At 39.0% G+C, this 25794-nt stretch overlaps 1 protein-coding gene across 4 annotated transcripts in view; it reads right to left on the reverse strand.

Annotated features, from left to right (window-relative positions):
- Positions 1-1225: 1225 nt before the first annotated feature.
- The window catches only part of kif26aa (kinesin family member 26Aa), a 68848-nt gene continuing 44279 nt past the window's right edge, over positions 1226-25794 (reverse strand). For all 4 annotated transcript variants that reach the window (XM_057353001.1, XM_057353002.1, XM_057353004.1 and 1 more), the window contains 11 exons: positions 23610-23799; positions 16477-16668; positions 15424-15517; positions 13795-14057; positions 13515-13698; positions 12395-12554; positions 11807-11969; positions 8296-11254; positions 7522-7712; positions 4589-4739; positions 1226-2819 (listed from right to left, as the gene is read on the reverse strand). In XM_057353001.1, coding sequence (XP_057208984.1) covers positions 2638-2819; positions 4589-4739; positions 7522-7712; positions 8296-11254; positions 11807-11969; positions 12395-12554; positions 13515-13698; positions 13795-14057; positions 15424-15517; positions 16477-16668; positions 23610-23799 — 4729 coding nt within the window. In that variant the 3' untranslated portion in view covers positions 1226-2637. The remainder of the gene's footprint in view (positions 2820-4588; positions 4740-7521; positions 7713-8295; positions 11255-11806; positions 11970-12394; positions 12555-13514; positions 13699-13794; positions 14058-15423; positions 15518-16476; positions 16669-23609; positions 23800-25794) is intronic.

The raw sequence follows: 25794 nt of genomic DNA on the forward strand, positions 1-25794 counted from the left end.
GACAAGATTATTCATGTATTCTGTCATGCATTTCAAACCGTTTTCACATTGATAGCATTTTTCGGTGTAAATGCAAGTAGGGAACGGAATTTTGACAATTTTGGTTGCACATATTCACGGGATGAGAGAGAACTCAATCACATTCACAGCCTGAGGGTTGGACTGTCTCCTTTTGAACCAGCCCTCCTCCATCCATGCATGTTATGAACAGAAGGCCGTGAGAGAGAAAGATGCAAATAATAAAGTTATTACATAAAGGGTGAACAGGGAACAAAGAGTTCATATACTGTATACATACATATGGAAATGATCATGCAAATTTTATTAGCTAATTTTTTTTATTAATAACAAGCATATTATTGATATCTGCTCATTTATCATAAATATGAATTGACAACATGTTTTGCAAAACTGTAAATGATTTGCATGCTCAGACTAACTGTAAAATATATTTCATGTTTCCGCCTCTAATTTTAGTAAAGATGTGTGGAGAATAAATGTTAAATGGAACTTAGAAAAAAACCACAACCAATGATTACTGTGTGAATGGGTGGGAGAATTGGTCAATGACAGTTTACAAAATTCTGCAAGATTTATTGGCAATTTCTGTAGTGTTCAGTGTGTGCAGATTTTTGTGTGTGCAGAATTCGACATGGGCACTAAGCAACACATTATAACATGTCATTATAACTAAATGTCTTTATAACTAAATGAGAGAGAAAGAGAGAGAGCAGGTGGAATAGCCCACCACTCATAAAGTTGGCCTGTTGGCCAGTTCAAATCTCTCTTGACTGATGGTTTATGTTCTCACGGTACTCAAGAGCCTAAATGATTCACTAATCCTGGAATAGCATCATTTATAGACCTGAAAACCTGACAGAGATCAATCTGTGCTGTGATGAAATTCTCAAATTTGTTTTGGCTCCAGCCATCTGTGGAGAAGCATCTCTTTACCGCCCCTCCTGCATAAAGTAACAATTTAACATCTCCACATAAACGTTAAACATTATTTTAATGTCAAGCTGTCATTACACTTTAATGTTTACTTCCCTCAAACAGATAAATGATCAGGCAAAAATTTGATATTAAATTCGTCATTTGTCAATGGTTTGATAACTTACTGTAACTTAAATTTAAGACCTAAATTCATGATTATAATCTATGAAAAGTAATCTGATAATGAAATAAAATACAATTTCAACCATGACTTATAAAGAGGAAACATTCTTTTTATTCATAAACTCATGTTAATGCAAACTCAAAAATCTTTACATGGTTTTTAAAAAGGATTAAAAAACTGTACAATACAAAGCAGGAACACCCAGAAAATTGTGAAAGTCAAAAACGCTTGGCAAATCTGTTAAATGCAAATTATTCATAGAAATCGCAGACCGGGATATAAAACAAAGAGAAAATTAAATTAATTTTACAAAGGACACATTAAAATCTCATGCAGCAACTTGAAAAAAAGCCTGAGTCTTTTTAATGCTTCTTTTTTAAATAAAGAAAAGCAATCAAATACAAAACGACTCTTCGCTTTCTTTCTTTTTTGTTTCAAGTTTCTCTTAAAAAATACACTTTAAGGATTAACATGACCAAAATCATTAAACATCATACAAAGATAAATCTCTTGACAATGTAGGAGAAGGTCCTGTTGTGAAGCTGTTAACAGGTGATAGCCGTTTGTATATCTGAACATTTTGAAGTTCACTGAAGGCATAATCTTTTGGAGTTCAGGTAGATACAGTATAGTGGATTTGTCTTCCCACATTAAAAGAAACCAGCTTAATGCTGGACATTGCATGATCAAAAAAGAACAGACACGTGCATCCACATCATCAAAATACATTTAGATAGACACGCACAGACACTCACGCACACACTGAAACTCACTGGTAGACACACTTCAGTCAGATATCCTGAGAAGTGTTTGAAGCTTTATGATCTGCCACCAGCTGCACAAGTCAACATTGATCTGCATCCAAGGGCCTTTCTAAAGACCTGTCATTGTGCAGAGGAACGACTGTAACTAAACAAGATAGACAACAGTTTAACAACAAATCGACCAGGGGCATGCTTGGTTTGAGAAGGGAAAGATCCAAGTTTAAGTGTGATGCTGAACAACACCTTTTGAAGTCAAACAGTTCTCGTTATTTAGCGATTTTAAAATGCAATAGTCTGAGACATTGAGAGATTTGATATTTTTTCTTAACTTTTTTCCTTTAATAATTAAAACTATATTTTTTACACACTTTTAGCTGATATAAATACACTATACACTGCATTACAATGCAAAATACTTTGTTTCTCAAAGGAAATATGATAACAGAGTGTATTTGGGAAAGTTGGTTTTAATACTAGCACCATTCGGAAAACAAAGATACATCTTGGGATTCATTGGTTTAAGGCACTTCCTGTTGCATTTAACACATATTTTATCCCTTTTATCAGGATTTCTGTGAGTTTTTGACCCGGCTTACTGGTCAAAATGAGCCAGTCTCAAACTCGCAACACATGTTCGTGCCATCAAACGAGACATCAAGACATTAAACAATTGAACATTTTAAAAGTCTTATTGTTCTTTCATATAAGCTTGTCCAACAGAACACCCCCATCTGTCATAATAACCCACCCCTCTCAGACCTCCATCTCCTGTTGTGCGATCAGTCCTGGGATCGTTGGCACTACGATGTCGAAGCAGGTCTCCATCATCACACGAGATTTGCATAGGTTGACACAAAACTCCAACTCTCCTGTGGCCTGTGCAAGAGCCTCCAGGTATTCCTGGGACTCCTGGTCTAGATCTGGGTCCACATCAACTATTAAACATAAATACAAATTTATTAAAAATGTGTTTAAACATTATTTAAAGGAAACAAAACAATTTTCAAAAGTAAAAAGAAAAGTCTTAATATCTTATGCAATGTTGCTTGGCAAATATTTATGCTGTTTTAAGAATTTAATCTATTGTCGCTGTCCTTCCGAAACCAAATTCGCTGTTTTTCAGGAAATGGAAAAAACATTGTAAGTTTAAAATGATTAAATAATGTGTTATCAAAATTGAGAAGCAATGTTTAATACATTTTATTGGTTAGATTTTATCGGTTAAACCCAGTGACAAACAAAAATGGTGACGAATAATAATGGTTTATGGCAAAAATAAAAATCACAAAATATGAAGATGCAGGGTTTCAGAAGGACAGCAGCGATATTTAACTGTAAAACAGAACAGAATAGTAACAAAGAATTTTACAAGGTAAAATAAACACTCAAATGAAACCACTAGTTAATAAAAATGTGACTCAGGGCTGGATGCCACAGACCTCCTGATGTTGAACCCTCACACCTACATTGATAGACAAACAATTGTTCTCATTTATCACCTAACATGAAGGTGATGGTTGCTTTGAGAGGAGGTCTTACAAACACCAGTTTTACTAGGCTCTGAAGAGGGTCCTGATTTATACAGCATGACAGGCCCAATCATTGCTTTACCCCTAGACAGCACTCAGAGATGAATGGTAAACATCTCCTGGCCAGTGGGCAGGTAGGGATTGCAGAAAAGAAAAATAATACTTTATTGATTCACGAACACAGGCGCTTCTTTGACACTTCAGAGTCCCTTTCTTCTATGCATCTTCCATTTTCTCTACACTGTTATTTTACATTTTGATATGCCTACATTTCTCCCACATAGAATTTACAAAAGCAATTTTTCGATCAAAGCAGAGACAGCTACTTTTCAAAATAAATTGGTGTTTTCTGCAACCAAGGGGCAAATAAAAAATAAAACATACAGTAGCAGATTCAGCAAAGCTGAAGCACTGTTCTCCAATTCTCTGCAAAGTAAACAATACTCATTTTATTATTTACTTTATTCTGAATTATTTATTTTATCATTTCTTGCACTGCTTGATACTGAAGGAATATTCTGAAATGAACAATTAAATCGCCTGCTGAATAGTGTGCTGTGGAGTCTCTTCGGGTCATTGTTAACCTGAAGGTTAAACATTGTAAAGCCAGTGTCCTCAGTTCTGGCTCTTACAGCAGCTTAGAGGACTTGAAGAAGCCAACACAGGCTTAGTTGACACCACTTGAATGGTACGAGAGGATTACAACTTCAAACACCCCGACAAGTCTTTCACAGTTTAGGGTTATGGAGAATATTCCGGAAAGCCAACGTCATCCATTATAACAATACATTGTTTAGACTTTCTCCGTTGTTTAAAGTAGCCCATTTTTTTGACTGCGAGTTTCCATTACCTCAGCAACACAGTGGCACAAAGTTCAAATGCTTCAATTAAAGTTGTAAAAGGAGCCATTAGTTTATATTACCGGGAAGCCTACGCTGTGCAAGACGTATGGTGAAAATGATTGTTTTGGTCTTTGATGCATGGTAAAGCATCACACTAAAGAAAGTGTATTGGATAAAAGCATGTGAAATGTCTAGTATAAACCCTTGTATTTGTCTGTAATGTACACTATAGGGCTGAAATACAAAAATGACAAATTGTATAAATAAATATGTGATGTAAATAGGATCGCATATACACTTGAGTTTTAGAAAGTAATTCACTTGTGAACTTACATTCTCCAACCCACTTGTTAGGGTCCAGCATGAGACGGTTCTTGGCATCCTCCAGCTCATTTTTCAGCTTCTCGTGCTTGGCCCGTATCTCCCTGATCTGATGCTGTCTCTTCTCCAGCATCCTAAGACGGACGTTGAAGTACTGCAGTCCCTGCAATTGTAGGAAAGAAGCACTGTGATGAGTAAACCGTATTCAATGAACTGTGTACTGTCCCGAGCACCTGTGGCCATTCTCAGGGACAGGTTTACAGTTCAGGGGATTTAGACCAATTGATTCAGTGCTTGCTAATCTGTATTGAGGATTTAATGTAGGTCCCTGTTCCTTTGGACAGATTAAATAGGACCAAGAAGAAAATAAAGGTAGCATAGGTTAAATACTTTGGTGTCTAATATCCTTGATGCATGTTTGCTCAAGTGATTAAAAAGGGAGGTGAGGTTCAGATTACCGAAAGGTAGAATTACAGGACAGATGATCTTTCCCTATCATGTGTGGTCCACCATTGACAGGTGAGCATTAGAGGTCTTTAGATAAAGTCAATGTTAATATGAATCTACTTTAAACGTTCATGTTTTAATCTAGATTCACCCCACATTGTTAACTTTTCTAAAACCGCCATTCTAACAGAAGGCAACACAGCTCTGTAAACTAAAGTTCAGGATTTAGATTGCCCTGTCCACCAAAAGATAATACATTTTATGTCTAGCCACATATCCTTTACATTTTAGCAGCAAACTAAGAAAACAAATGCAAAGTTGAAATGGGGCAATTCCATGAAAATCTCAACCTTAAAATGAAATCAAGTTTTACCAAAGGTTTTCACCATACTGATAGACTCTCAATATTTGGTGGTTTAAATCCTCATGTGAAGTCTTTGTTCTGTTATCATTTACTCACTCTCAAGTTGTGTTCCAAATCTGTATACATTTCTTTGTTCTGATGAACACAGAGAAAGATATTTGAAAGAATGCTTTTAACCAAACAGATCTTGGCCATCGTTGACTACCATAGTAGGAAAAAAGTCAAAAATTCCCGAGAACTGTTTGCTTTGCTACATTCTTCAAAATATCTTCTTTTGTGTTCAACAGAACAAAGGCATTTATAAAGCAATTTTCCCTACTATGGTAGTCAATGGTGGCCAAGAACTGTTTGATTACAAGTACTTGTAATTTCCAGAAAATCTCAATGTTAGCCAGCTAAATTATTTGCCTTCATTACATTAGCAGAATCTGTAACAACAATACCCAGCAGCAACAAAGAAAACATTTTACATATGCAAATTGCTTACATATGCATAAATAATAAATGCAAGATGTAATAATATTAAAGCAATGGCCCTATTGGTCAAGTAACTTTTCCGTCAAACGGCCTGAAACTCTCTCACTGGCCCTGGGGGCTATCAACTATTATCATTGTTGATTCCTGCAGATGATGAAAAACTCATGACTCTGTCATTACACTGTGCCCTCTGCAAATACAAAGTAATTCCACAATGTATGTCTCTGCTTCAATATACATAAATATACCCTAGCAGTTATACAACCTCCTAGTCACATGTATAAATATATATATACCTGTATATACAGAAAACATAAAACAAGAGGGTGAACGGCCTAATTCTTCATGAGCAAACTGCCAGACTCAAACACACAAACGGAGATCATATTTTCTTAATTGAAAATAAATCAAAGCACCATTCGTTTGAGTTAATGTCTTTTCCACCCGTCTTCCCCACACAATTGACTGTGTGATCAGGGTTGGAAACTCACAGGGAAGCAGTTAATGACCCATAGACGCACTGTGTGGAAAAGGCCATAAAGACTGATCAGGCGGGCCCCAGATTGTGAAGCCACACCTCATTCATCACGGGGTCCTCTGACCCCTCCTCACTCTTCTCCCTCGCATTTCTGCTGTAATCTTTTTCCACTTCTCACTGTCCTACATCGCCACTCATCCCTGTCCGACTAAAGCTATCGGTCCAATCTAAAGTCAATTAGCCAAGTTAAGTAATTGTTTTAGAGATAAGCTTTATTCCTGACAATTACACGCCACATGATGTCAGAGAAATTATGCCTTTTCATTATAGTCTAAATGAGAAGCTAATTTTTAAATGAGATTTTCTGCCCATTTACTCCACTTCGGGGTTTGGAATGCATGCAGCAGGCGTATAATGAATTTAAGGCTCTCACTTTGGGAATAAAAAGTAAAAAATCTCTTTAAATAAAGATGTTTTTAATATCTCAGTTGTTTGTTCTAGACAGCAATATGGACATTCAATTTTGACTTTTGCATAACTCTCTTAAAAAAGTCCCCAGTTACCTCACTTGATACATAAATGAAATCTAACTGAGATTTCTTAAGTCTCCAGAGCATTGAAAAAGCAACCTCTCCACCAATAAAATTTTCATCTGGGCTTGCAGATATACTGACATAAGGATTGATTTATGAAGAATAAAAATAAATTACATAAATGGATAATACCTCACATCTACTAGGCTCGAGTCGTGCATTAAAATGTTTTAAATTCGACTGCCTCAGCATTGCCAGACTCATAAACTACCTAAACACAATTAGTTACTTACGTATTGTCATTGTCACTCGAGACATTCAGTATACGCTCGAGTGTAAAATCAGAATGAGCCTTATTTTAGTCGGCATATAATGTAGCAGCGACAAAACCACAAACAACATACAAATACTGCAGTATAGACCACTTCCTGAAGCACTTCCTGTTTCAGCTTTTTTATTTCATATATATTATTAAATCTTAAATGATAACTTCTGTTGGTTGTGTTTTCTTCTAACAGTAACAAACAGGAAACAGGAAGTGCTTCTGGAACAATACTGTTTACATCTTGCAAACTGGTCTACACAAGCAGCTAGGTGTATACTGGCCAGCATGCACATGCCAAACACTCTGTGACAACCTTCTTACCTCTGCTATCCCTTCTTTGCGTCTCTGAAGGTGTTCCACATCGTCTATCTCATACACTTTGATCTCAAAGGGCTCCTTCATAGTACCCCCCAGCGGGGGTCGATCCACCCACTGGCCTGCTGCACCAACCTTCCTGCCCAGGGAAGAGGTGTCTGGCAGGGGAGCAGGAATCAGACGGCGTCGCTGCAGGCCTGGAGGGGTCACACATGGCAATGCTCTTCATGTGGGCCGAAGGCGAACAGCGGAGTTTGTTGGCATGCGTTTAAATATGTATGAGGCCTGACAGTGGTTCCAGCATTTAAAGTGATTTCTGGGAAGCTGTAGCTCGGGCATAGGCTGATTACATATGCATTAGGAGCGAGACAGAATTATTTGTGCCAGCACCAAATATATTTAATTACCTGGGGTGCATACATCTGAATAGACTAAATAACTACACTGGCAAGAGGGAATGCTTTAGTTTTAGTGTTTTTACTGTTTACTGTGTCTATACATGCATACATTATTTAAGATTTCAAATAAACACAGAAACACTAAGCACTAACAAACTTTAAGGAATGAAATGTCTAGATAATGGGAACATAAATCATCCACATAAAGGTACACAAACTGCCACTAGTAGACCTATTTTTTATTCTAACTGTTTCTAATTGATATTAAATGGTGTTTTTGCAAAAGCAAAAAATTACTCCCATTATCTATGGTAGGAATAATCTCTAGAATGTATCATCAGTGAAGGAATAATGCACTGAGTGGCGTCACAGCAAAACCTACCATTGGATCTCTTTTTGGGGGATTTTGAGGCCTTTGTTCGGCTGGACGTGGACACTCCACTCTCACTCATGGAATCATGGGCAGATGATGCACTGCCTGTGGTTTCACTGTCCCTGATCATGCTTTCATAGCCACTGCTGCCTCCGCTGTGATAAAAAAGTGCCGTGCGCCCCATGGCCGGGGGTAGCTCACCACTTAATACACTGCTGTTGTCACTGCCATGGCCGCTACTGTAGCGTTGTGGGCGCCGAGGGGCAGTGATCTTGCTGTATGGTGAGGGCAGAGGAGCAGTCAGTGGTGTCTCACTGGAGGATGATCTACTATCATTGTTGCCATCTGCTGGGTCAGAACCCCTGAGGTGTTTCTTGGAGCTTCCAATGGCTAATTCACTCACCCGACTGTTGGCTGCACGAATTGCTTGCTTTGTGCCCATAATAGTTCCCCTCCCTGCTTTACCATTGGAGCCTGTGACTGAGCGGGTTGGGGGTTTTCCAGTTGGAGGTAGACTGGGGTTTCGCGTAGTTGAGGCAGCAAGAAACTTGGTTGAGGAGCTAAGAGACTTTGAACCATTATTTGACAAGGTCTTTGCTTTGTTCCCATTCCCAACATTTGCCTTAGGAGTTATACTTGCTTTTATCTGTCCAAGTCTAGAAATTCCAATGGTGGATGGAGGGGAAGTGGCAGTTGGCGTAGATACAGAACTTGGAGTGGGAGGTTTTGGCATGGATTTACCAGATTTGCCAGTGCTGCTAATACTGACATTACTGTTCTCTCTTGATGTTCCTTGTTTAGAACCCATTGAGGTTAAACTGTCACACCTTTCAAGGGACATAAGACTACCAAAATGTCTTCCGTGGTCTCCTTTACCACTATGTGATCGGAGACTAGAAGCTGTCCTCAGGCTGGATGACTTAAAGCTAAAGGATCCCCCCCTACCTCGAAGCTCAAAGTCCTCCTCGGAAACTGACGCTTTGGAGGACGATGGTTTTATTCCATCATTACCCACAGACTTTAAGGCACTAGGAGACAACAAAACACGTGTTCTCTGGTCCAGGCTAGACTTTCGGACAGGTGGAGCAGGGGGTGACATGCTTCCAGATTTAGGAAGCATACTACCCTTCTGTCCATTAACTCTCTTTCCTAGAGATGAGAATTTCAAGCTGCCACTTGATTGTGAGGCAACGTTACCCAGTTTCATCTCAGAAGAGCTCTGGGGCACTGAGACCATGCCAAGAGTGGTGGCACCCCGTTTGAGCTGAGGCAACTTACTCAGCTTACTGGATTTTTCACAACCATCTACAACCCTTTGAGATGTGGATGGCACATGCATTTTGGGTGGCCGAGGTACACTGTTGCTATTCCCACTTGTCTTTCTAGATGGAATTCCACTTGCGCCATTTTTAGGTGGTTTGCTAGTAGAGCTAACATCCGCATTTCTGGTCAAATGTATTCCACTGGTGTGGTGGCTTCGTTGTTCATCTGTTCTACTGTCTTGGTGTTGAAGCTCATGTCCATAGCTACTACTAGAGGGTGACATTTGTGTGTTCTTTCTAGGTAGTGTAGAGTGAGAAATATATGGGTTTTGGGTAGACTGTGAAGTTATGGGTCGATTAGATCTTATTGACTTTGTACCACTAAGGGATGCTTTGGTACTGTCAGGAGTTTGAGGGCACTTAGGCAATTTGTCAGAATCATAGTCCAGTTCTGAAAAACAAATTCCACTGTCACCCATTGAACTATTTGTTCTTTGCAGGGAAGGACATGTGCCAGGTAAATTCATCAAAGAGCCGCTGTGTTGTCCCATGCGCAAACCTTTTGCTCCTCTTTCAGAAAGAAGTGTGTTCAGTGAGCTCATGGAAGATTGTGTAGTGGTGTGCCCAGCTGTACATTCTTGGGACTTTGAACCAGTAGCTTGGTTCAACTGGGACCTGCTCATTTGAGATGTATAGGCATCAAACTCATCATTAATGCTGCTGATAATGCTAACAGGTCGTGAGGCAGAAGCCATGGCCTGCAAAGAGCAGTCGCTGTTAAAGCTGATGATACTAGAAGGTCGGCCATTGTCTGGAACCAGACCAACAGGCATCTCCTCAACAACAGTAAACACCAGCTCGTCCTCCCCGTTTAGCTCTACCGGTTGCTGCAGTGTGACCATAGTCCTTAAAACATCTCTATCATAGCACCTGTTCCTCAGAGCAGAACGTAAGTGGCTTATCTCCATAGGACTTCTACTAGAGTGATGAGCTCTGTCAAAAACTGGGGATAGACTTTGTTCTCCTTGTCTTAGGGCTTGCTGGCTCATACCAACTGGAGGTGTGCGTGTGGCTAAGACACATTCAGTATTTGGCCTCGAAATGTTTTGCTTGGAGGATTTTGATAAAGCCTCTTTACTAAAGTGAACCTTCTCTCTTACAACAGGTTCAGATTCTTGTTTTAAAGTCTTGTTGGCATCAGATGTCACAGGTTGCATGTGTCCAGGTTTTTGAATAGAGGACTTGGCTGTTCTGGTGGATACAGAAGTCCCTTCTGACACTTTGTCTCCTCCGCTTGTGGAGGCAGCCTGTTGACCTTTACCCTCACTGGTGCAAACATATGAGCTCTCACTACCGTCAATACAATCAAGCCGTTCTTGTAACTCCGCAAAGGTGTTGCATTTAAGATGGTCCCCATCAGACTTGGGTCCCTCTTTTACACGCTTCTTGTTCAGAGAGGGAATGATAGGAACAAATGCAGGGGGGCCTTCATTGTCGCTAAGTTCACGGTCAGAGATATGGGCCCCGCCAGGCCCCACATAGATCACTGTATCGCATGAATGCTCACTGCTGGAGGAGTAATCCGGGTCACTGGACAACAGCGTAGGATGATCTGGGTCGAGGGCTATTGTCCGAGGGTGGAAGGGTCTACGTCTGATCTGTCCTTCTTCACAGGAGCTCTCCCCTCCAGAGGAGCTGGATGCATACTGCATAGAGTAACATACAACACTGACATCAATATACCGATGTGACATTTGGCTCTTTCACAATGTGCAATCAATTGAGATGCATTCCCTCATTACAAACTGCATGTCAATATCAACAAAGGTTAAAAGTGCACACCGAAGGAGAGAGTGAAATAGTTGTCAATACAATGCATTGGCTTTTAAGTTATGCAGGTAAAGGATTTTTGATCTATAAAATATTAATGTGTTCTGTAAAAGAGGCTTAATTATGGTTAAATTGCCTCAGTAATGGGGAAGGTATCATACCGTTCTCCCTCTGGTGCAAATGCATTGATGAAATGGTCATTGAGAAATCATTTGCATTTGTTTCTGACAAATCATTATATTCCAATGGCTATGAAACCTTATAAAACCATGATCTCTCCCTGAATGTAAAGAATGCGAAAATGTGGATAAAGTGCTCATAGATACCAGCGTCATTGGAAATCTTAGTTTTTATGTTTATTTAAAAAGTCCATGAAAAGGGCACGTTTTATTTATGATCAATGTATTTGTTTTAATGGAGCCACCTACCTTCGATTTCTTCTTCCTAATGCGATGAATACGTGAGGCAAGCTGCACAGTGGTGAGAGATTCAGCATAATTGGCTGGCGAGTCAGAGATGTGGGCGATTATGGTGGTTCTGCAGTTGATGTTGCCCAGCGATTCCATCAGTAGCATAGTAAGCTTGCTGTCTCTGAATTATACATCAAAAAATGCTCTTGTTAGCCGAAAAGGAAGCTATGCCTTGTAACATTTTTACTCTTTCCATCTAAGATCTTTGTGAGGTTGCCTTAAAGCAGATTTATGAATCATACTTGAGCAAAAAAAGGGCTTTGACTATAAAAAATCTCTTGTTTTGATGCTTACTTTCAAGTGACCTGGTTTATAGTGTTGTATTTTGGTGGAAGGCATTTTATTATTTGTAGATACATTTAAAGTAAAAAAACTTGATCACTGTGTTTATGTGACTAGTTGCCAGTAATTCCCTTTGAGAAACAATCTAGTCTAATGTGATGAGGGTGAGAACAACATTTTTGCATGTGCTGATCAAGAAAACTTTAAGATACACGTCCACTATAAACATTTTTACACTGACTAATTGAACTTCAAAGGACATACCTGTACGGCACATGTTTAGCTCCATTGGCCAAGGCTAAGATGACATTTCCGAGGGCTCCCAATGACAGACATTGGCCTCTCCCTCCATCTCGCGTTTGATTCAGATCAGACTCACAACTGCCCAAGTCCAGAAGGTGAAGACGACTCCGGCACCCAGACACTACAGAGAAAGTTACACAAACAAAACTTAATTCACATTATCTGTATATAAGATTTAGTATCTTTAAGATAAGACATACTGCTTATAACCCAATATATAAAACCAATTTTTTTATACATAGTATACAGAACTTAGATCTACTGTATGCAAAGCATTATTGCAACATTGAAAAAAACATACCGTGCACTTTCAGGTTTGTATTTTTATTCCAGTATGTCATGCCTGTGCAAAAATTTTTAAGGTCACATACACATTTTGTTGCAGGTGACCTTATTAGACAGCAGTTGGATACAGTGTGGTAGGTAATATTATATTCCCAGTACTCCATCAAACAGCATGCAATAAAACAGTTAGACTACAGTTCCACGTAGATCACTAGACCAAAATTCCTTCAATATCATTATAGGAGAGATATGATGCACTTATTTCACACTGAGATGGACACCATTAACCTCACGTCAGCAAGATTCGTAAAGGCAGTGCTTGGAACAGAAACAATGCAAAAAAGGTTCTCATTTCATGCTGAGCTCTCTAAACAGTTCTGCCGAGCAGACTCCAGTCTCATTACATATTAAAATCTATTCTGACTGATGCCAATGGCCAGAACCCAGCCCGCAGCAACAGGAGTGCAATACTAATGATCATGCTAATGTTGACTTGACAGGACGGCTACGCCCAGTAATGAAAATGTGCTAACCTTTCTTGTTAGCGTACAGCCGTTATCAGCAGAACTACACTGAGGGAACAAGGAGAGCACGATAATGGAAACAGGTATTGGGCAACCTCTGTAACTGTCTACTAATGATACAACAAATAGGCAGTGTATGAAATGTATTCTTGGACATGGATAAAGAAGGCACAACAACATTTGTGTGGTGGCCATAAATTGCTCTGAAACGAAAGGATGGTCTGGACTAGTTCACATTCAATGGCAGAGAAAAAGAAGACAAGCAATCATACTTCCAGTTTTGCTGCTTTTCTCCATCCGATACTGAGAAACGTGCAGGGTGAAGAGCATGTGAGAATTTCGCCGGTCTTCTTGCCGACAGTCAGATCTGTTTGTGCTACGTGCTGCTAGAGCCGTGTCCAGTAGAAACGCCGCCCGTTCTGCAGAGTACGCCCGCAATTCACTTTGATTCTGCAGCTGTCCACATATAGTAAGAAGAATAGAGTAAGAAGAGTGCACGTTCATGTGGATTTTACTTAAACAAAAGCCAACAGTTTATAAGATCTACCGCACCTGGGATCCACAGACCGGATCCTCTCGTAGGGAAACTCCTGCACCCTGGCTGTCCTGGGACATCCCCGCGGAGAAGTCAGCCAACAGGTCCCTCAACACTTCCTCTCTGCCACAGATTTCCACAGCAGACACTCTGACAGAGAATCGTGTACCGGCCTTCTCTTTTCTTTCCTCGATGAGTTTGAAAAGCCAAGAGATGGCACACGGGGCCACACCCAAGCTCTGCGTAGAACCGTCTCTACCGATCATAGTAAAGGTTTTGCCTGTAAGGTAAAGATTGTGATTATGACATTGGAGATAATGACTGGCTAATGGAGAGAATAATTGGCTTAATTGCTTTTATTAAAGACAATTATTAACTTTTCACTGACGATTAATTGTTTTGAATTCATTTGTTCAGTTTAACAGTAACACATTTTAAATCATCACCCATAATCAAGGTTAATATACTTTAATAAAACTATACCTAAAACTATTAAAACATTTCTATTAATCAAATTCAAATAAAACAATTGTCCTTTATATTTTTGAAAACCTAAACTAAAAAAACAAAAAAAATAAAAAAAAAGTTGCCTCAGCAATAAACTGAAATAAGTTTGAGACACTAAAATTATTGGCTGAAAATAAATAAAATCTTAACTACAACTAAAATAAATTCAACTTCTACAGCAACATGAAAAATAAGCCAATAAATCACAAAATGACGAAAAGCACATCTCAAAATTGCTAAAAACTTAAACTACAAATAAAATGTTAAATAAAATGGAAAGAGAACTAGAATCATTCTGCCCACAATCCAGTTTAATCAAGAGCTAAAAAACACTGTGCCGTACTTCAACTATTACTATTTTTTCCAGCACTATTTATTACTCTAGATTTCAGTTTATATCCAAAAAGTAGCATACCCCCTCAAACATTAAACATAATAAAAACAAAAATCTCAACTGTGTGGTGTTATATTTATCATTACATGTTCTTATATACTGTTGGCTAAAGGCATCAGGAAATGTGACGGCATTTGTCAACCCTGGACACTTAATAAAAATGACACTCTGTCAACTGATTACCTGACTTTAATGTTATAAGTGTATGCCTATAATAACATTTGCGTTAATAATAGCACTCTGTATGTAAACGGCCACTGAGGTAATAAAATTAGCCCTCAAGGACATTAGTCACTAGAGAATATGCCGAGCTCAGGCAGAGAAAATGAGCAACCAAGCTAACTATGGGAGACTGAAACACGCGGTGGGAGGCACACAGACTCTCACAGTGAGGGGCTGAATAACACGAGACGAAGGGAGAGAGAGAGAGAAACTGAGTGCTTTTCAAACATGAAGTGTAAAACGAGGGCACTTTGTGTTCAACAAATCACTACTGCTGCTCAGACCCATATGACCTGTCGTTTCTCATGCAAGCCTCATGGTTACAGATTTTCAAGTGTAGGCAAAACATGAGCGTAGTCTGCGTACTTTGCCTTATGTGAATAAAGGTAATTCTTTACGAAATGGATTCTGAACAATTAAGTGTCATTACACAGGCAATTGCAAAGTTATTTAATAATGAGTAAAAGAGTGCAATCAGTCAGACTGTTTATTTCTACATTGAGAAATAAAGTTGTTTACCAACCCAGGTTGGCTTGCCCAAAGCAGAAGATGCAGCCATCTGCGCCATTGACCACAGACTGGATAACCTCTGCAACTATCCCTGAGCACACCTCTGCCTGTGAAGAGGAAGATACATGAGCACACAAACCAAACTGTAGACTGAGTAAACTGCAAGTTGTATGCAAACAAATACAGCCTGACATACAGATATGTAGATCAATAAATAGATAATTCCATATCAAATAAAAAAGGTCAGATTTTCCTGTATCCATTGAAGCACACAAGATGCTCTTTGAAACATATTCAGATTATGCTGATACAGTGTAGTGAAGTCCATTTTCTTAGTTAGGTGGATCGGAATGTCTTGAAATTCCCATTTATCATATACAAGTATATTGCCATACTATTATATTTCATCACTCCTGATACCCAATACAGCAAAACTCACAGATGAAGATTTCAAAACCTGGAATTATGCGAGCGTGTGAACTTGCCAGCTTTTGGAGAACTCTGACAGTGTTGTTAAAACCGTGACGTGCCTTGTTTCTTTGAACAATGTGGGGTAGTCATTGATCATCAGATCTGATGTTTCTGGGACAGGAAACCCAAAGCTCCCAAGGAGTTCAGGAGAAAGCTGAGGAAAAAGTCTCTTAGCTTTCCCGCTGAGATTTCTGCAGGTGCTGTGGACTCGGATAAACTCAAATCACCAACCTTTTATCTCCCCAACACACCAAGTGAAACTGTACAGAGTCCTTATGCATGTCTTTGATCTCAAAATGGATGTCCTGCTTGACATCAGTTGTATGCAGATTTGTACCCGAATGAGGTACAGAAAGGAAATTGGAAGTGAATCGTCGGTTCTTCCAACTTCCATATTATATCACTGCTGTTCTTCTGTATCTCCATATTTCATGATTTATTTTTCCATAAATCCTTATTAGTAGTCACCCTTTATGTTCGTCACCGGGTTTTGCAAATATCAAACCAATAAAAAGCATTAAAAAGTGTATTTAATGATTTAAAAACCTGAAAAACCGCGAATCTGCGAAAATATAAGCAACTACACTGACAGTACCTGTGAAGCATCCTGCATGAAGACAGCGTCAAAGCTAAACATCTTTGGCGCGGTGGCAGCAGCGGAGCGTGAGCTAGCGGGCGGCTCACAGAAGGTCAGCTGCTTCTTATGGGCGTCTACCTTCAGAAAGGACATGGATTCTGAGGTGTCTCGAGATCCTTTGGCAGGGCATATCCGCACCATTACTTTAACCTGCAGAACAAAAAATTACATTTATTATCGGAGGACAGATTGTGAGAATAAATCCACAATCAGAGTTGAAGAAATTGCCAAGGATTCCCCTCATACAGTCAGCACTTGGAAAGCATGCATATCAGTACAAGATGGATGATAAGATTCTCAAATGCCTTCTGTTTCAACTTGCGGAAAAACATGTCTAGGTTGCTGGATTTCCCAAATCTGTCAAGTTCAGGTTGGAAAATGATCCAAGCAACAGTGACTGCTTCTTTCTCTCTGGATGTAGGTGTTTTTTGACATTCTTATACTTTGAAAATGTTTACAGGACTTCCATTATTTAGTACACAGATGTGACTTTAACCTGTGGAACATGGCGCAAAGCTTTTGGGCATGGGCTTTCACAAATATGTCTTTCTGAATGATCAGTTATATACATTTACATCAAGTATTCACCCTCTTGTGATTTCAAACCTATATGACTTTCTTCTGCAGAACACAAAATTTCTTCTTTTGTGTTCTGGTGAAGAAAGTCATACAGGTTTAATATGACAGGAGGCAAAGACATTGACCTTGTCTAATCGGTGGCTATAGGTCATAGCATTATCTTGGCGCCCGTGCTATTTTCAACTTAAAGCAACACTATGGAACTTTTGCTCACGACTCCCCCATTTGGTTGATAAGTGCAATTGTCTGTTACCAGTGTCGTAAACAATGTCGCTGTAAAAGCTTCCCTTGGGCAGCGCAATACATGTGAATTTATTTACTAAGCTGATGAAACTGGCGAATGCAGAAACGTCATTTGGAAATCATGTTGCACTCTTCCGCAGGCAGGGGATGTGCGGGGATGTGTGTACCGACCCAAACACAGAACTTACAGAGTGTGCTTGTTGAGGCTGCTCAATAGAATTCGTCCAGTTAAGAGTTGTTATGCCACTGAAATAATTTTAGAGACATCATTTTAAGGTCAGAAAACTGCAAAGTGTTGTTTTAATGGCAATGCTTTGGGTTAATGTTGGAGGTCATTTTTCCAATTAAAGCAGTGCCAAATCTCATTTAATGCAGCTTCATTAGATCTATGTGAGATCTGTGTGCCTGATTTCTCTTTTGTCTGGGTGTATAGTTAAATGAACTAGCTGTAATTACATTGGAACACATATAGACCTAACATGCTATATTCCAGACAGGAGGGTTACAAACACGAAACTTAATTCAATATTTACATTTACAAACAATGTACAGAATGATGGCAACTCGTTTCACATGACTGAGGCAGAGCAGTTCATTACTGCTCCTTCTCAGTATGGCAATAAGGAACTCCAACAGCCTGTGTTTAACACCTTGTTTTATAGCCCCGCCACTAGGGACACTTTCATAGTAGACAGCAACAAACGGCCCCAAATGTTTACAGTCCCCCACTGAGAAAAAATAACAACATAAACCAGATCGGTTCTTCTTTAGGTCTTGGATTTGGCAAAGTACATACGTCATATTTCTTGAAGCCCATAGCTACTTTAAATACATATCAGGCTCTATAATCTTATTGTATGCCAACAGTTGTCTCACTTTCATATCTCCTAAGGAATTTTAGCAAAAACCTCTGAGACAAGATTGAAATCTACATTAAACGTAAGTGAGAACTCAATTAAGCCTCTAGAGCATGAAAGATCCCCTAAGCACTTTGACATTTTCCTCCTAAAAAGTAAATGAGAGTATTCATATCCACCTCCTTCACAAGTGCCTAAAATCAGCAGGTAACACACTTCAACACAGTGGGACTCATTAGGTATTGCTTCCCTTTCTGTCTCTTTCTTGATAAAACTCATTAAAAACTTCCAGCTGCCTGCCTTCTGCGTGACTTTAGGAAACTTTTAATGTCTGTTGTGCACATTTTCCGTTGCTGTGTTTGTACAAGTGTAATGTATCAACACAATTAGGTGTACAATTAAGGGAAGGAAAATGCTTTATTTATATAGCCGTTCATCTTCAATGGTCATTACGATGCAATAAGGGGACGCCTGCTCAAATGTTGAGATCCCCATTGGAGGAGTGAGGCAGAGACAAACTGTGGTGTTGAGTAAGTAAGGAATAATTACACGAAAAGATAAAGCTTTTTTAAATGGTTTAATCCCACCTGAAAATATCAAAATATGTTCAGCCAAACACTGCAACACTGGCTCAACCAATGGCGTGAGTTTAGGCCAGGACTAAAGGCACAGAGATGAAAAATAAGCTGCGTCCCAATTCAGATACTCTCGGGCCTCAATAGTATTCAAAAATAGAATTAGTATTGTCTCAAATCATAGTATGCTGAAATGAGAAATCTCAACGTACCCGGATGGTCTACTGCTTCCAATGAAAATTTGAAGTGTGAATCCATGGACACTTAACGGCTTATATTACCTGTCACGGTCCTGCCTTCTTGTTTTTGTATTTCTAGTCATGTGGCAGGATCGGGACGGAGCCCTTAGGTTTTATTTGAGAAAGCCATGAGTTGTTTACGTTTTACATCTCATGTGCTTTCTCGTGTCTTGTCATTGGCCCCGCCCCTCTTGTTTCATGTATTGCTTCCCTGCAGTGTCTAATGTTTCCCACCTGCCCTGTGTCATTATCCCTCATTTGTCTTGCCTTTAAAATGCCCTCATGTTTCTTTGTCCTGTGCTCGTGGATTATGTATGTACTTGCGTTCAGTGTTCCCGTTCCTGTCCCTAGCCTGTCCGTAGTCTGTGAGTTTCTTGTGTTTTTACCCTGCCGTGTTTTTGTTTGAGACGTTGTGTGGCTATTTTGGTTTGTTAGTTTATTTTTGCCCCCTGTGGGAAGGCTTTGTTTTCTGGTATTTTGCATTTGTTTAGTTTTTCCCCATCGAGGGTGTTTGTTTTATTATTTAATAAAAGTATTTGTTACCCCTGCATTCCTGCTGCTTGCACTTGGGTTCTTCCTCCACGTGTGATCGTGACAATTACCCACAACTCACAGCGAGTTTACTGACGCTAGCATTAATAAAATTAAATAATAGATGCTTCGCTTAATTATTAAATGCAAGTATACAGTAAACATTACATTCAAAATAATGACTGAATAAAGAGTATTTTGATGTTCGTGACAGTTAGTATGTCCCAGTGCGTGCATACAGTTTTTCAACGCACTAAAATGTATACTTTCCATAAAAAAAGCAGTACATACTTTAAGGGCATAGTATAAGTAGGCAAATTGGGACGCAGGAAGAGAGACCCCTAAATGGATAGTTCACACAAAAATAAAAATTCTGCCATAGATTATTTACTCTCATGTCATTTGAAACCTGTACATAACTCTTTTGTCTGTAGAAGATATTTTAAGAAATTTAAGAAATGAGTGGTTTTGTGTCCATACAATGGAAAAAATGGTTGAAATCAATGTTGTTTGGTTACCAACAATCTTTAAAATATCTTCTTTTGTTTTCTGCAGAAGAGAGAAAGTCATACAGGTTTTGAGTGGCATGAGGGTGGGTACGGTGTTAAAATTGTACCACATTTTAAAGTCTAAGTAGCTAGTTAAGCAAAAGTGAAAGGTTTTTTCAAAATGACTGATGAAATTAAGAGAGTGGAGATTTTCTTTATTACAGTAATTGATGAAAAACTGCATTACACAACCTGTTTATCACATTTTTTACAAAGCTCAAACATGCAAAGTTATTGCATAAAACACATTATTCAAATTTAATGTAATTTCACTGCATATGTAAGACATTTGGACACAGCAGATGTTGAAATTCGACCAATAATCTGACATATGGTGTTCCGTGAAATTGTTAAATACTAAATTACACAAAACCTGATTGTATAGGCTTAGATGTAAGATGATATATTATAGCTGTTTATACCCAGATCACTAACACCGTGTCTACACCGGACGCGACCGGCGCAACGCGACACGACACACGGTTTGTTCTAATAGGTTTGTCACGTCGCGCCGCATCCAGTGTGGACAAATTTTTTAATTATAATAGGTTCTAATGCGTTTCTAATGTCTTTTGTCGTGTCGCGTTGCGCCAGTAGCGTCCGGTGTAGACACGTGTAAGACTGTGTTTAAGTGACCGATGAAATGTAGCTGCGGAAAACTACATTTACACGTAAATGGATTTTACTGGCTGTTTAAAAAAGTGGATAAATGTACATCTTGACTTTTATCTCTATTCTACTGTTTCTATAAAAAAAAAAACACTTAGCTTTGTATACTGTGGTAGCCTACATGAGACCAGTTTTACCATGCTTATGCTTTTTGTTGTCCTTACGTTGTTCCAATTGCTTCCATTGTTTACCTCATTTCGAAGTCGCTTTGGATAAAAGCGTCTGCTAATTGAATAAATGTACAGTAAATGTAAATGTAGATCTTAATCTAATAACTACTAAAATATGTATTTTCCAAAATACAAATGTGAGAATTAAAGCATATGAGTGAAATTAAGTAAAAGTACACCATTCGGTTAAAATTGGATTCAAGTAAGATACTGTATGAATTACCACAAAATAATATTTAGGTATAGTAATGAAGCACAAGTAGTACTTAACGCCCCTGGAGACAGGGTGATCTCACTGTCTTTAATGAGTGATTCATATCCCAGCAGACATGAAGCCATAACAGACCTGTACCATCTGCTGGTGTTTATGAGTCACAGAATGAAATATTCTTGTCTTCACCCAGTATCTAATACTAAGAAAGGATCTTACTTTCCCTCAAAGACGTTGCACTAACCCAAACGCTAATTTATTTAGAATGCATCACCTGTGCTGGCAGAGAGTCACACTTGGGTAAGTCTGATCTTCAGTGGCTTTCTGACCTCTAGGGGGTCTTATGGAGAGGAATGAGTTTGTTTCCCAAAATAGAGGCAATGAGCTGAGATGCTGATGATGTTTCCCATGGGAAAATATTTGTTCATAGCATGACAGCATTGAGCAGACATCTTTGTCCATTTGTATAGATGTACCTCCTCCATCTCAGAAAGAGAGTGAAAGGTCATGACCTCATCTCATAGCAAGCTAGTTAATATTAAGTAGATGCTATTTATACAAACCACTCATAGCAAACTATTTGCAGGCAAAGTCCCCTTGGAACAAACTGGGATTAAGTGCTTTGGCCTAATGGGTAAAATGATGCTTCAGACAGTGATCATACAGTGATCATGTAGTAACTCCTCTAGTCCCGGATATATAAAGGCACTGTGTGTAATTTTTTGAAGGATCTATTAACAGAAACGCAATATAATATACATAACTATGTCTTCAGAGGTGTATAAAGACCTTACATAACGAAGCGTTATGTTTTTGTTACCTTAGAATGAGCTATTTCTATCTACATACACCGCGGGTCCCCTTACATATAATTTGCCATGTTGTTCCTACAGTTGACCTAAACAGACAAACTACAGAGCACGTTTCATAAATACGTTATCCCCATCGGTAAAGAAGCGAAAACGTGACGAGATCTTAAGTTCTGTGTCAGTCACCGTAGGGCTTCGAAAGGGAGGGGGGAGGGATGGAGTGAGCCGTTGGTTGCAATTGGTAAACCTCAACACTAGAAGCCGCTAAAATTCATACACTGGACCTTTAAGGTGTATTTATAGAGAAAATTATACATTTTCACATAATAGTTAATTAAACTCCGTATTGCCTGTACAATTGAAGTGGATATAGAGCTGGGAATCAATGGAGAAGCTACAATTACTAGGGCCAAATTTACAAAAAACATAATTTTCATTTAACTTATATTAAAATGATTATGTATGTATCTAAAAATGATTATGATCTCTACAAAATCAAACTAATACTTACTCTCTTGGCTTACAATTCTGGATGGTACACAACAAAATGCCTTTTACTGATATGATTGTCGCTTACATATTTGAAAAACAACAATAATTCTGACCCATCATCCACCCACTCGGTATGCCAAAAGTCCAGACAAAAAGTAATGCTCATAAACTCTTGTGGTAAAATAGTCCAGACAAAAACAGAAATTGTTGCAGAACATGACTGCTATCAAGATTTTACCCCTACGCAGAAATGGCCTGCCAAGCCTTTGGGCTATCATAAGAAACTGATTTCCACACACAGACTGTCAGTACAAACAAATAGACCTATTCTAGGAGAGAAATATGCCTTTCATCAAAGTGCCCTGTGATGTCATTTCCTGACCCTTCTGTTTTCATACACTGCTTTTCCCACTCCCACAACCTGCTAGTCACTTAGATAGAGAAATGTTGTCTGGCATTCCGAAGGAGCTTCTTAGAATTCCAACAGCATGGGAATCAAGACAACTGGGCCAACCCATGCAGTCACACACAGTCTGCTTTGACGGTAACCCGAGAACAAGCCAAATAGATAAACCCACATCATTCTTAAGCGAAGGGCAGCCAGAGGTTCACATGATGTCATTTCATTAATACAGATAAATCTAATACATGCAATTTATTACATTACATTAACTGTACAGGACAAAAAATATTTTTCGGCTTTCAAACCAATCCTCTTAACTTTGACAAAATGTTGTACCATGTGTAAGTATCTACTGTATGATCTAGGTTGTTTCTTGTCTCTCAATGTATGTTCTTACTTCTATGAGATATTTAGATATAAAATGAACCTTGAAGGACTCTTAAAGACCAGACCAACCTAGCACGGCAACACAATCTTAACCTTTTGCATGAGTGTTGGGTGAAGCTCTCTGTTTCTTGACCAATGGCAGATAAGGAGAGTGTTCAAAGTAACCAGTTTTTTTTTTTTTGGAAGTGGCTTTCTGTAACTCAAGGGCAAGGCTTTTCATTTATATTGCATACATAGATATCTCAAATAAATTATGGCAGGTGGATCAGTCGGCAAAGACACAACAAATCTTTTTAAATTCTCTAACGGCTCTGTAGAACCGATATAGACCTAAAAACATCACTTTGGCAGAGGCATTGAGTAACCCAAAAACTTTACCTTTCCCATCCCGGGGCTGTCCTTGACTTTTGACCCTGCCCTGAGGAGACATGGGGGTACAGGTGGGGGCGAAAGCTGCAGGGCAGCACTGAAGCCATCAGTGTAGAAGAATGGCTCTTCTGGGTCAGGTGGAGAGGATGGCAGAGGTTGAGGCTTCTTCCGTTTGGAGAGATTCAGCTTCTGGGCAGCCCTGTGAAAAAAGCACAAAAAATTGCTGTCAACAAGCCAAATTAAGTTCTTCCCCAACATTTCTCTATTTTTATTCCTTCAAAAAAAAAATGACATCAACCCATTTTGAATGAATGATTCAATGACATTCCAGTGCTTTAGAACACTTGTAATGTATCATTTCAATGTAACAATTAAATACATTTGGTGCAATCCAAAAAGATAAAAGAGATCTCAGACCAGAACGATAAATCTACGACAAATAGTAGTCCAGATTAATCTCTTGATCTTTGAGTGACCAAATCAACAGCCTGCATGGTTTCACTCTTTCTCCTTTTCATGCCAACTCACACTAAGACGTACCCAACAGAGACAATAAAAACAAAAAAAGAGCCCTGTAATCATTAAAGAGGGAGAAATGTGTAAATGTGACAAAGGTAAATAAGAGAGTGATAGGCAGAAAGGATACGAGAAAATATAAGTTGTATTAAAAGACTAAATACAATCTGTATGTGTGTGTATTTATGATCTACCTATAAAACATTTATAAGGAAAAATGTTGAATAATGTACCCAAAATGTAAGTACACAAGTCATCGCCAAAAATCAGTGACTATCCTCACCGATCTAAATAAGAGCAGTTCCAACTCCTATTCCGACTACATCCACTGGAAACCTTTCCAGAAGAGCGGATGCTATTAGGGAAAACTACAGTAGGTCTAATGGATTTGTTCAACAATAAGAGTGTTATTCTGGTGTCCACATACACATACTATTGGCCATTTGGTGCAGCTAGATAAATGTATGTGTGTGATACAGATGCAGAATCCTAGAAGCAGTTTGTTTTCCACTTCACATTTTTGTGGGCGAAGGACTTGTGGAGAAAAGCTTGAGCTCATTAAATGTCTCACTTTTCCTCGCATCTTTTCACTCTCTCTCTCCTCACCCCCCACCCGTCCAATTCCGTCAGCACAGCCTCTTCAGGGGTGAAGAATCACAGTGAACACTGTGTAATTACAGTAGCCACGAAGGACACAAGGGGAGGCCCCCACAGGAAATGTGTGTGCTGTGCATTCAATGGTGTGAGTGGATGTGTGTACAAACACGCACGCACACAGGCAGGCACGTGCACACACACACATACACACACACACACGCACACACGCACGCACGCACACACACACACACACACACACACACACACAAACACACACACACAAATAAGTCTTGAATGTCATTAACATTATCATGAGAATGTGTAAGTGGGAAACAGCATTAAGTTAGCATGCCAGTTTCTACTCCCCCAACCTGTAATATTCATAGATGTCAACAAGATTTAAAATGACGTTATTGCCTTACCTGCCAATGGCGGGCAAATGGACAAAATCTGACATTTCTTAAAAGCCATTTTTGCATGTAATTTAATGCAAGTAGCATTCCCCATGTATCACTACAATAAATTCTGAAGAAGAAAAAAATTTCAGGCATCATAGATGAGCTTCATCATCATTCATCAGAAGACACGTCAGTCACAACAGATGTTTCTTTTAACAGCCGTTAGTCTCACACTATCATAATTATAAATCAACTTTTTGATTTGACGGTGTTATGAAGTTGCCAGCAAACTGGTGAGTAACTTAACATTTTTTAACCCCCAATGGCAATTTTTGCTCACATTTGGTGCATGGCGAGTGTTAATGAGAGGGAAAGAGAAAGAGAAAGAGAGAAGTCTCAAAAAAGTAGGAATAAGAGGTTAAAAAACTGACTGACAGGAGGAGGGGTTTATTAATGTTAAACCCACATATAAAAACAAAGCCTCCTCCTCCACACAACCTCACATATACACACACAACACACAGGTGTGTTTGACTACATTATTAAAGACATCTCATATACTTCTGTTAATGCGCAAGTCGATTTTTTCCCTCTAGGCATTAGTACATTCAAAGTATGTACAATTCATGTATGTCAAAACATGAATTGGAACTGAATATGAGCCTTTTTTCCTGTTACAGGTT

This window comes from Triplophysa rosa, linkage group LG15 (assembly GCF_024868665.1).
Source record: "Triplophysa rosa linkage group LG15, Trosa_1v2, whole genome shotgun sequence".
In the NCBI taxonomy this organism is placed as follows: Eukaryota; Metazoa; Chordata; class Actinopteri; order Cypriniformes; family Nemacheilidae; genus Triplophysa; species Triplophysa rosa.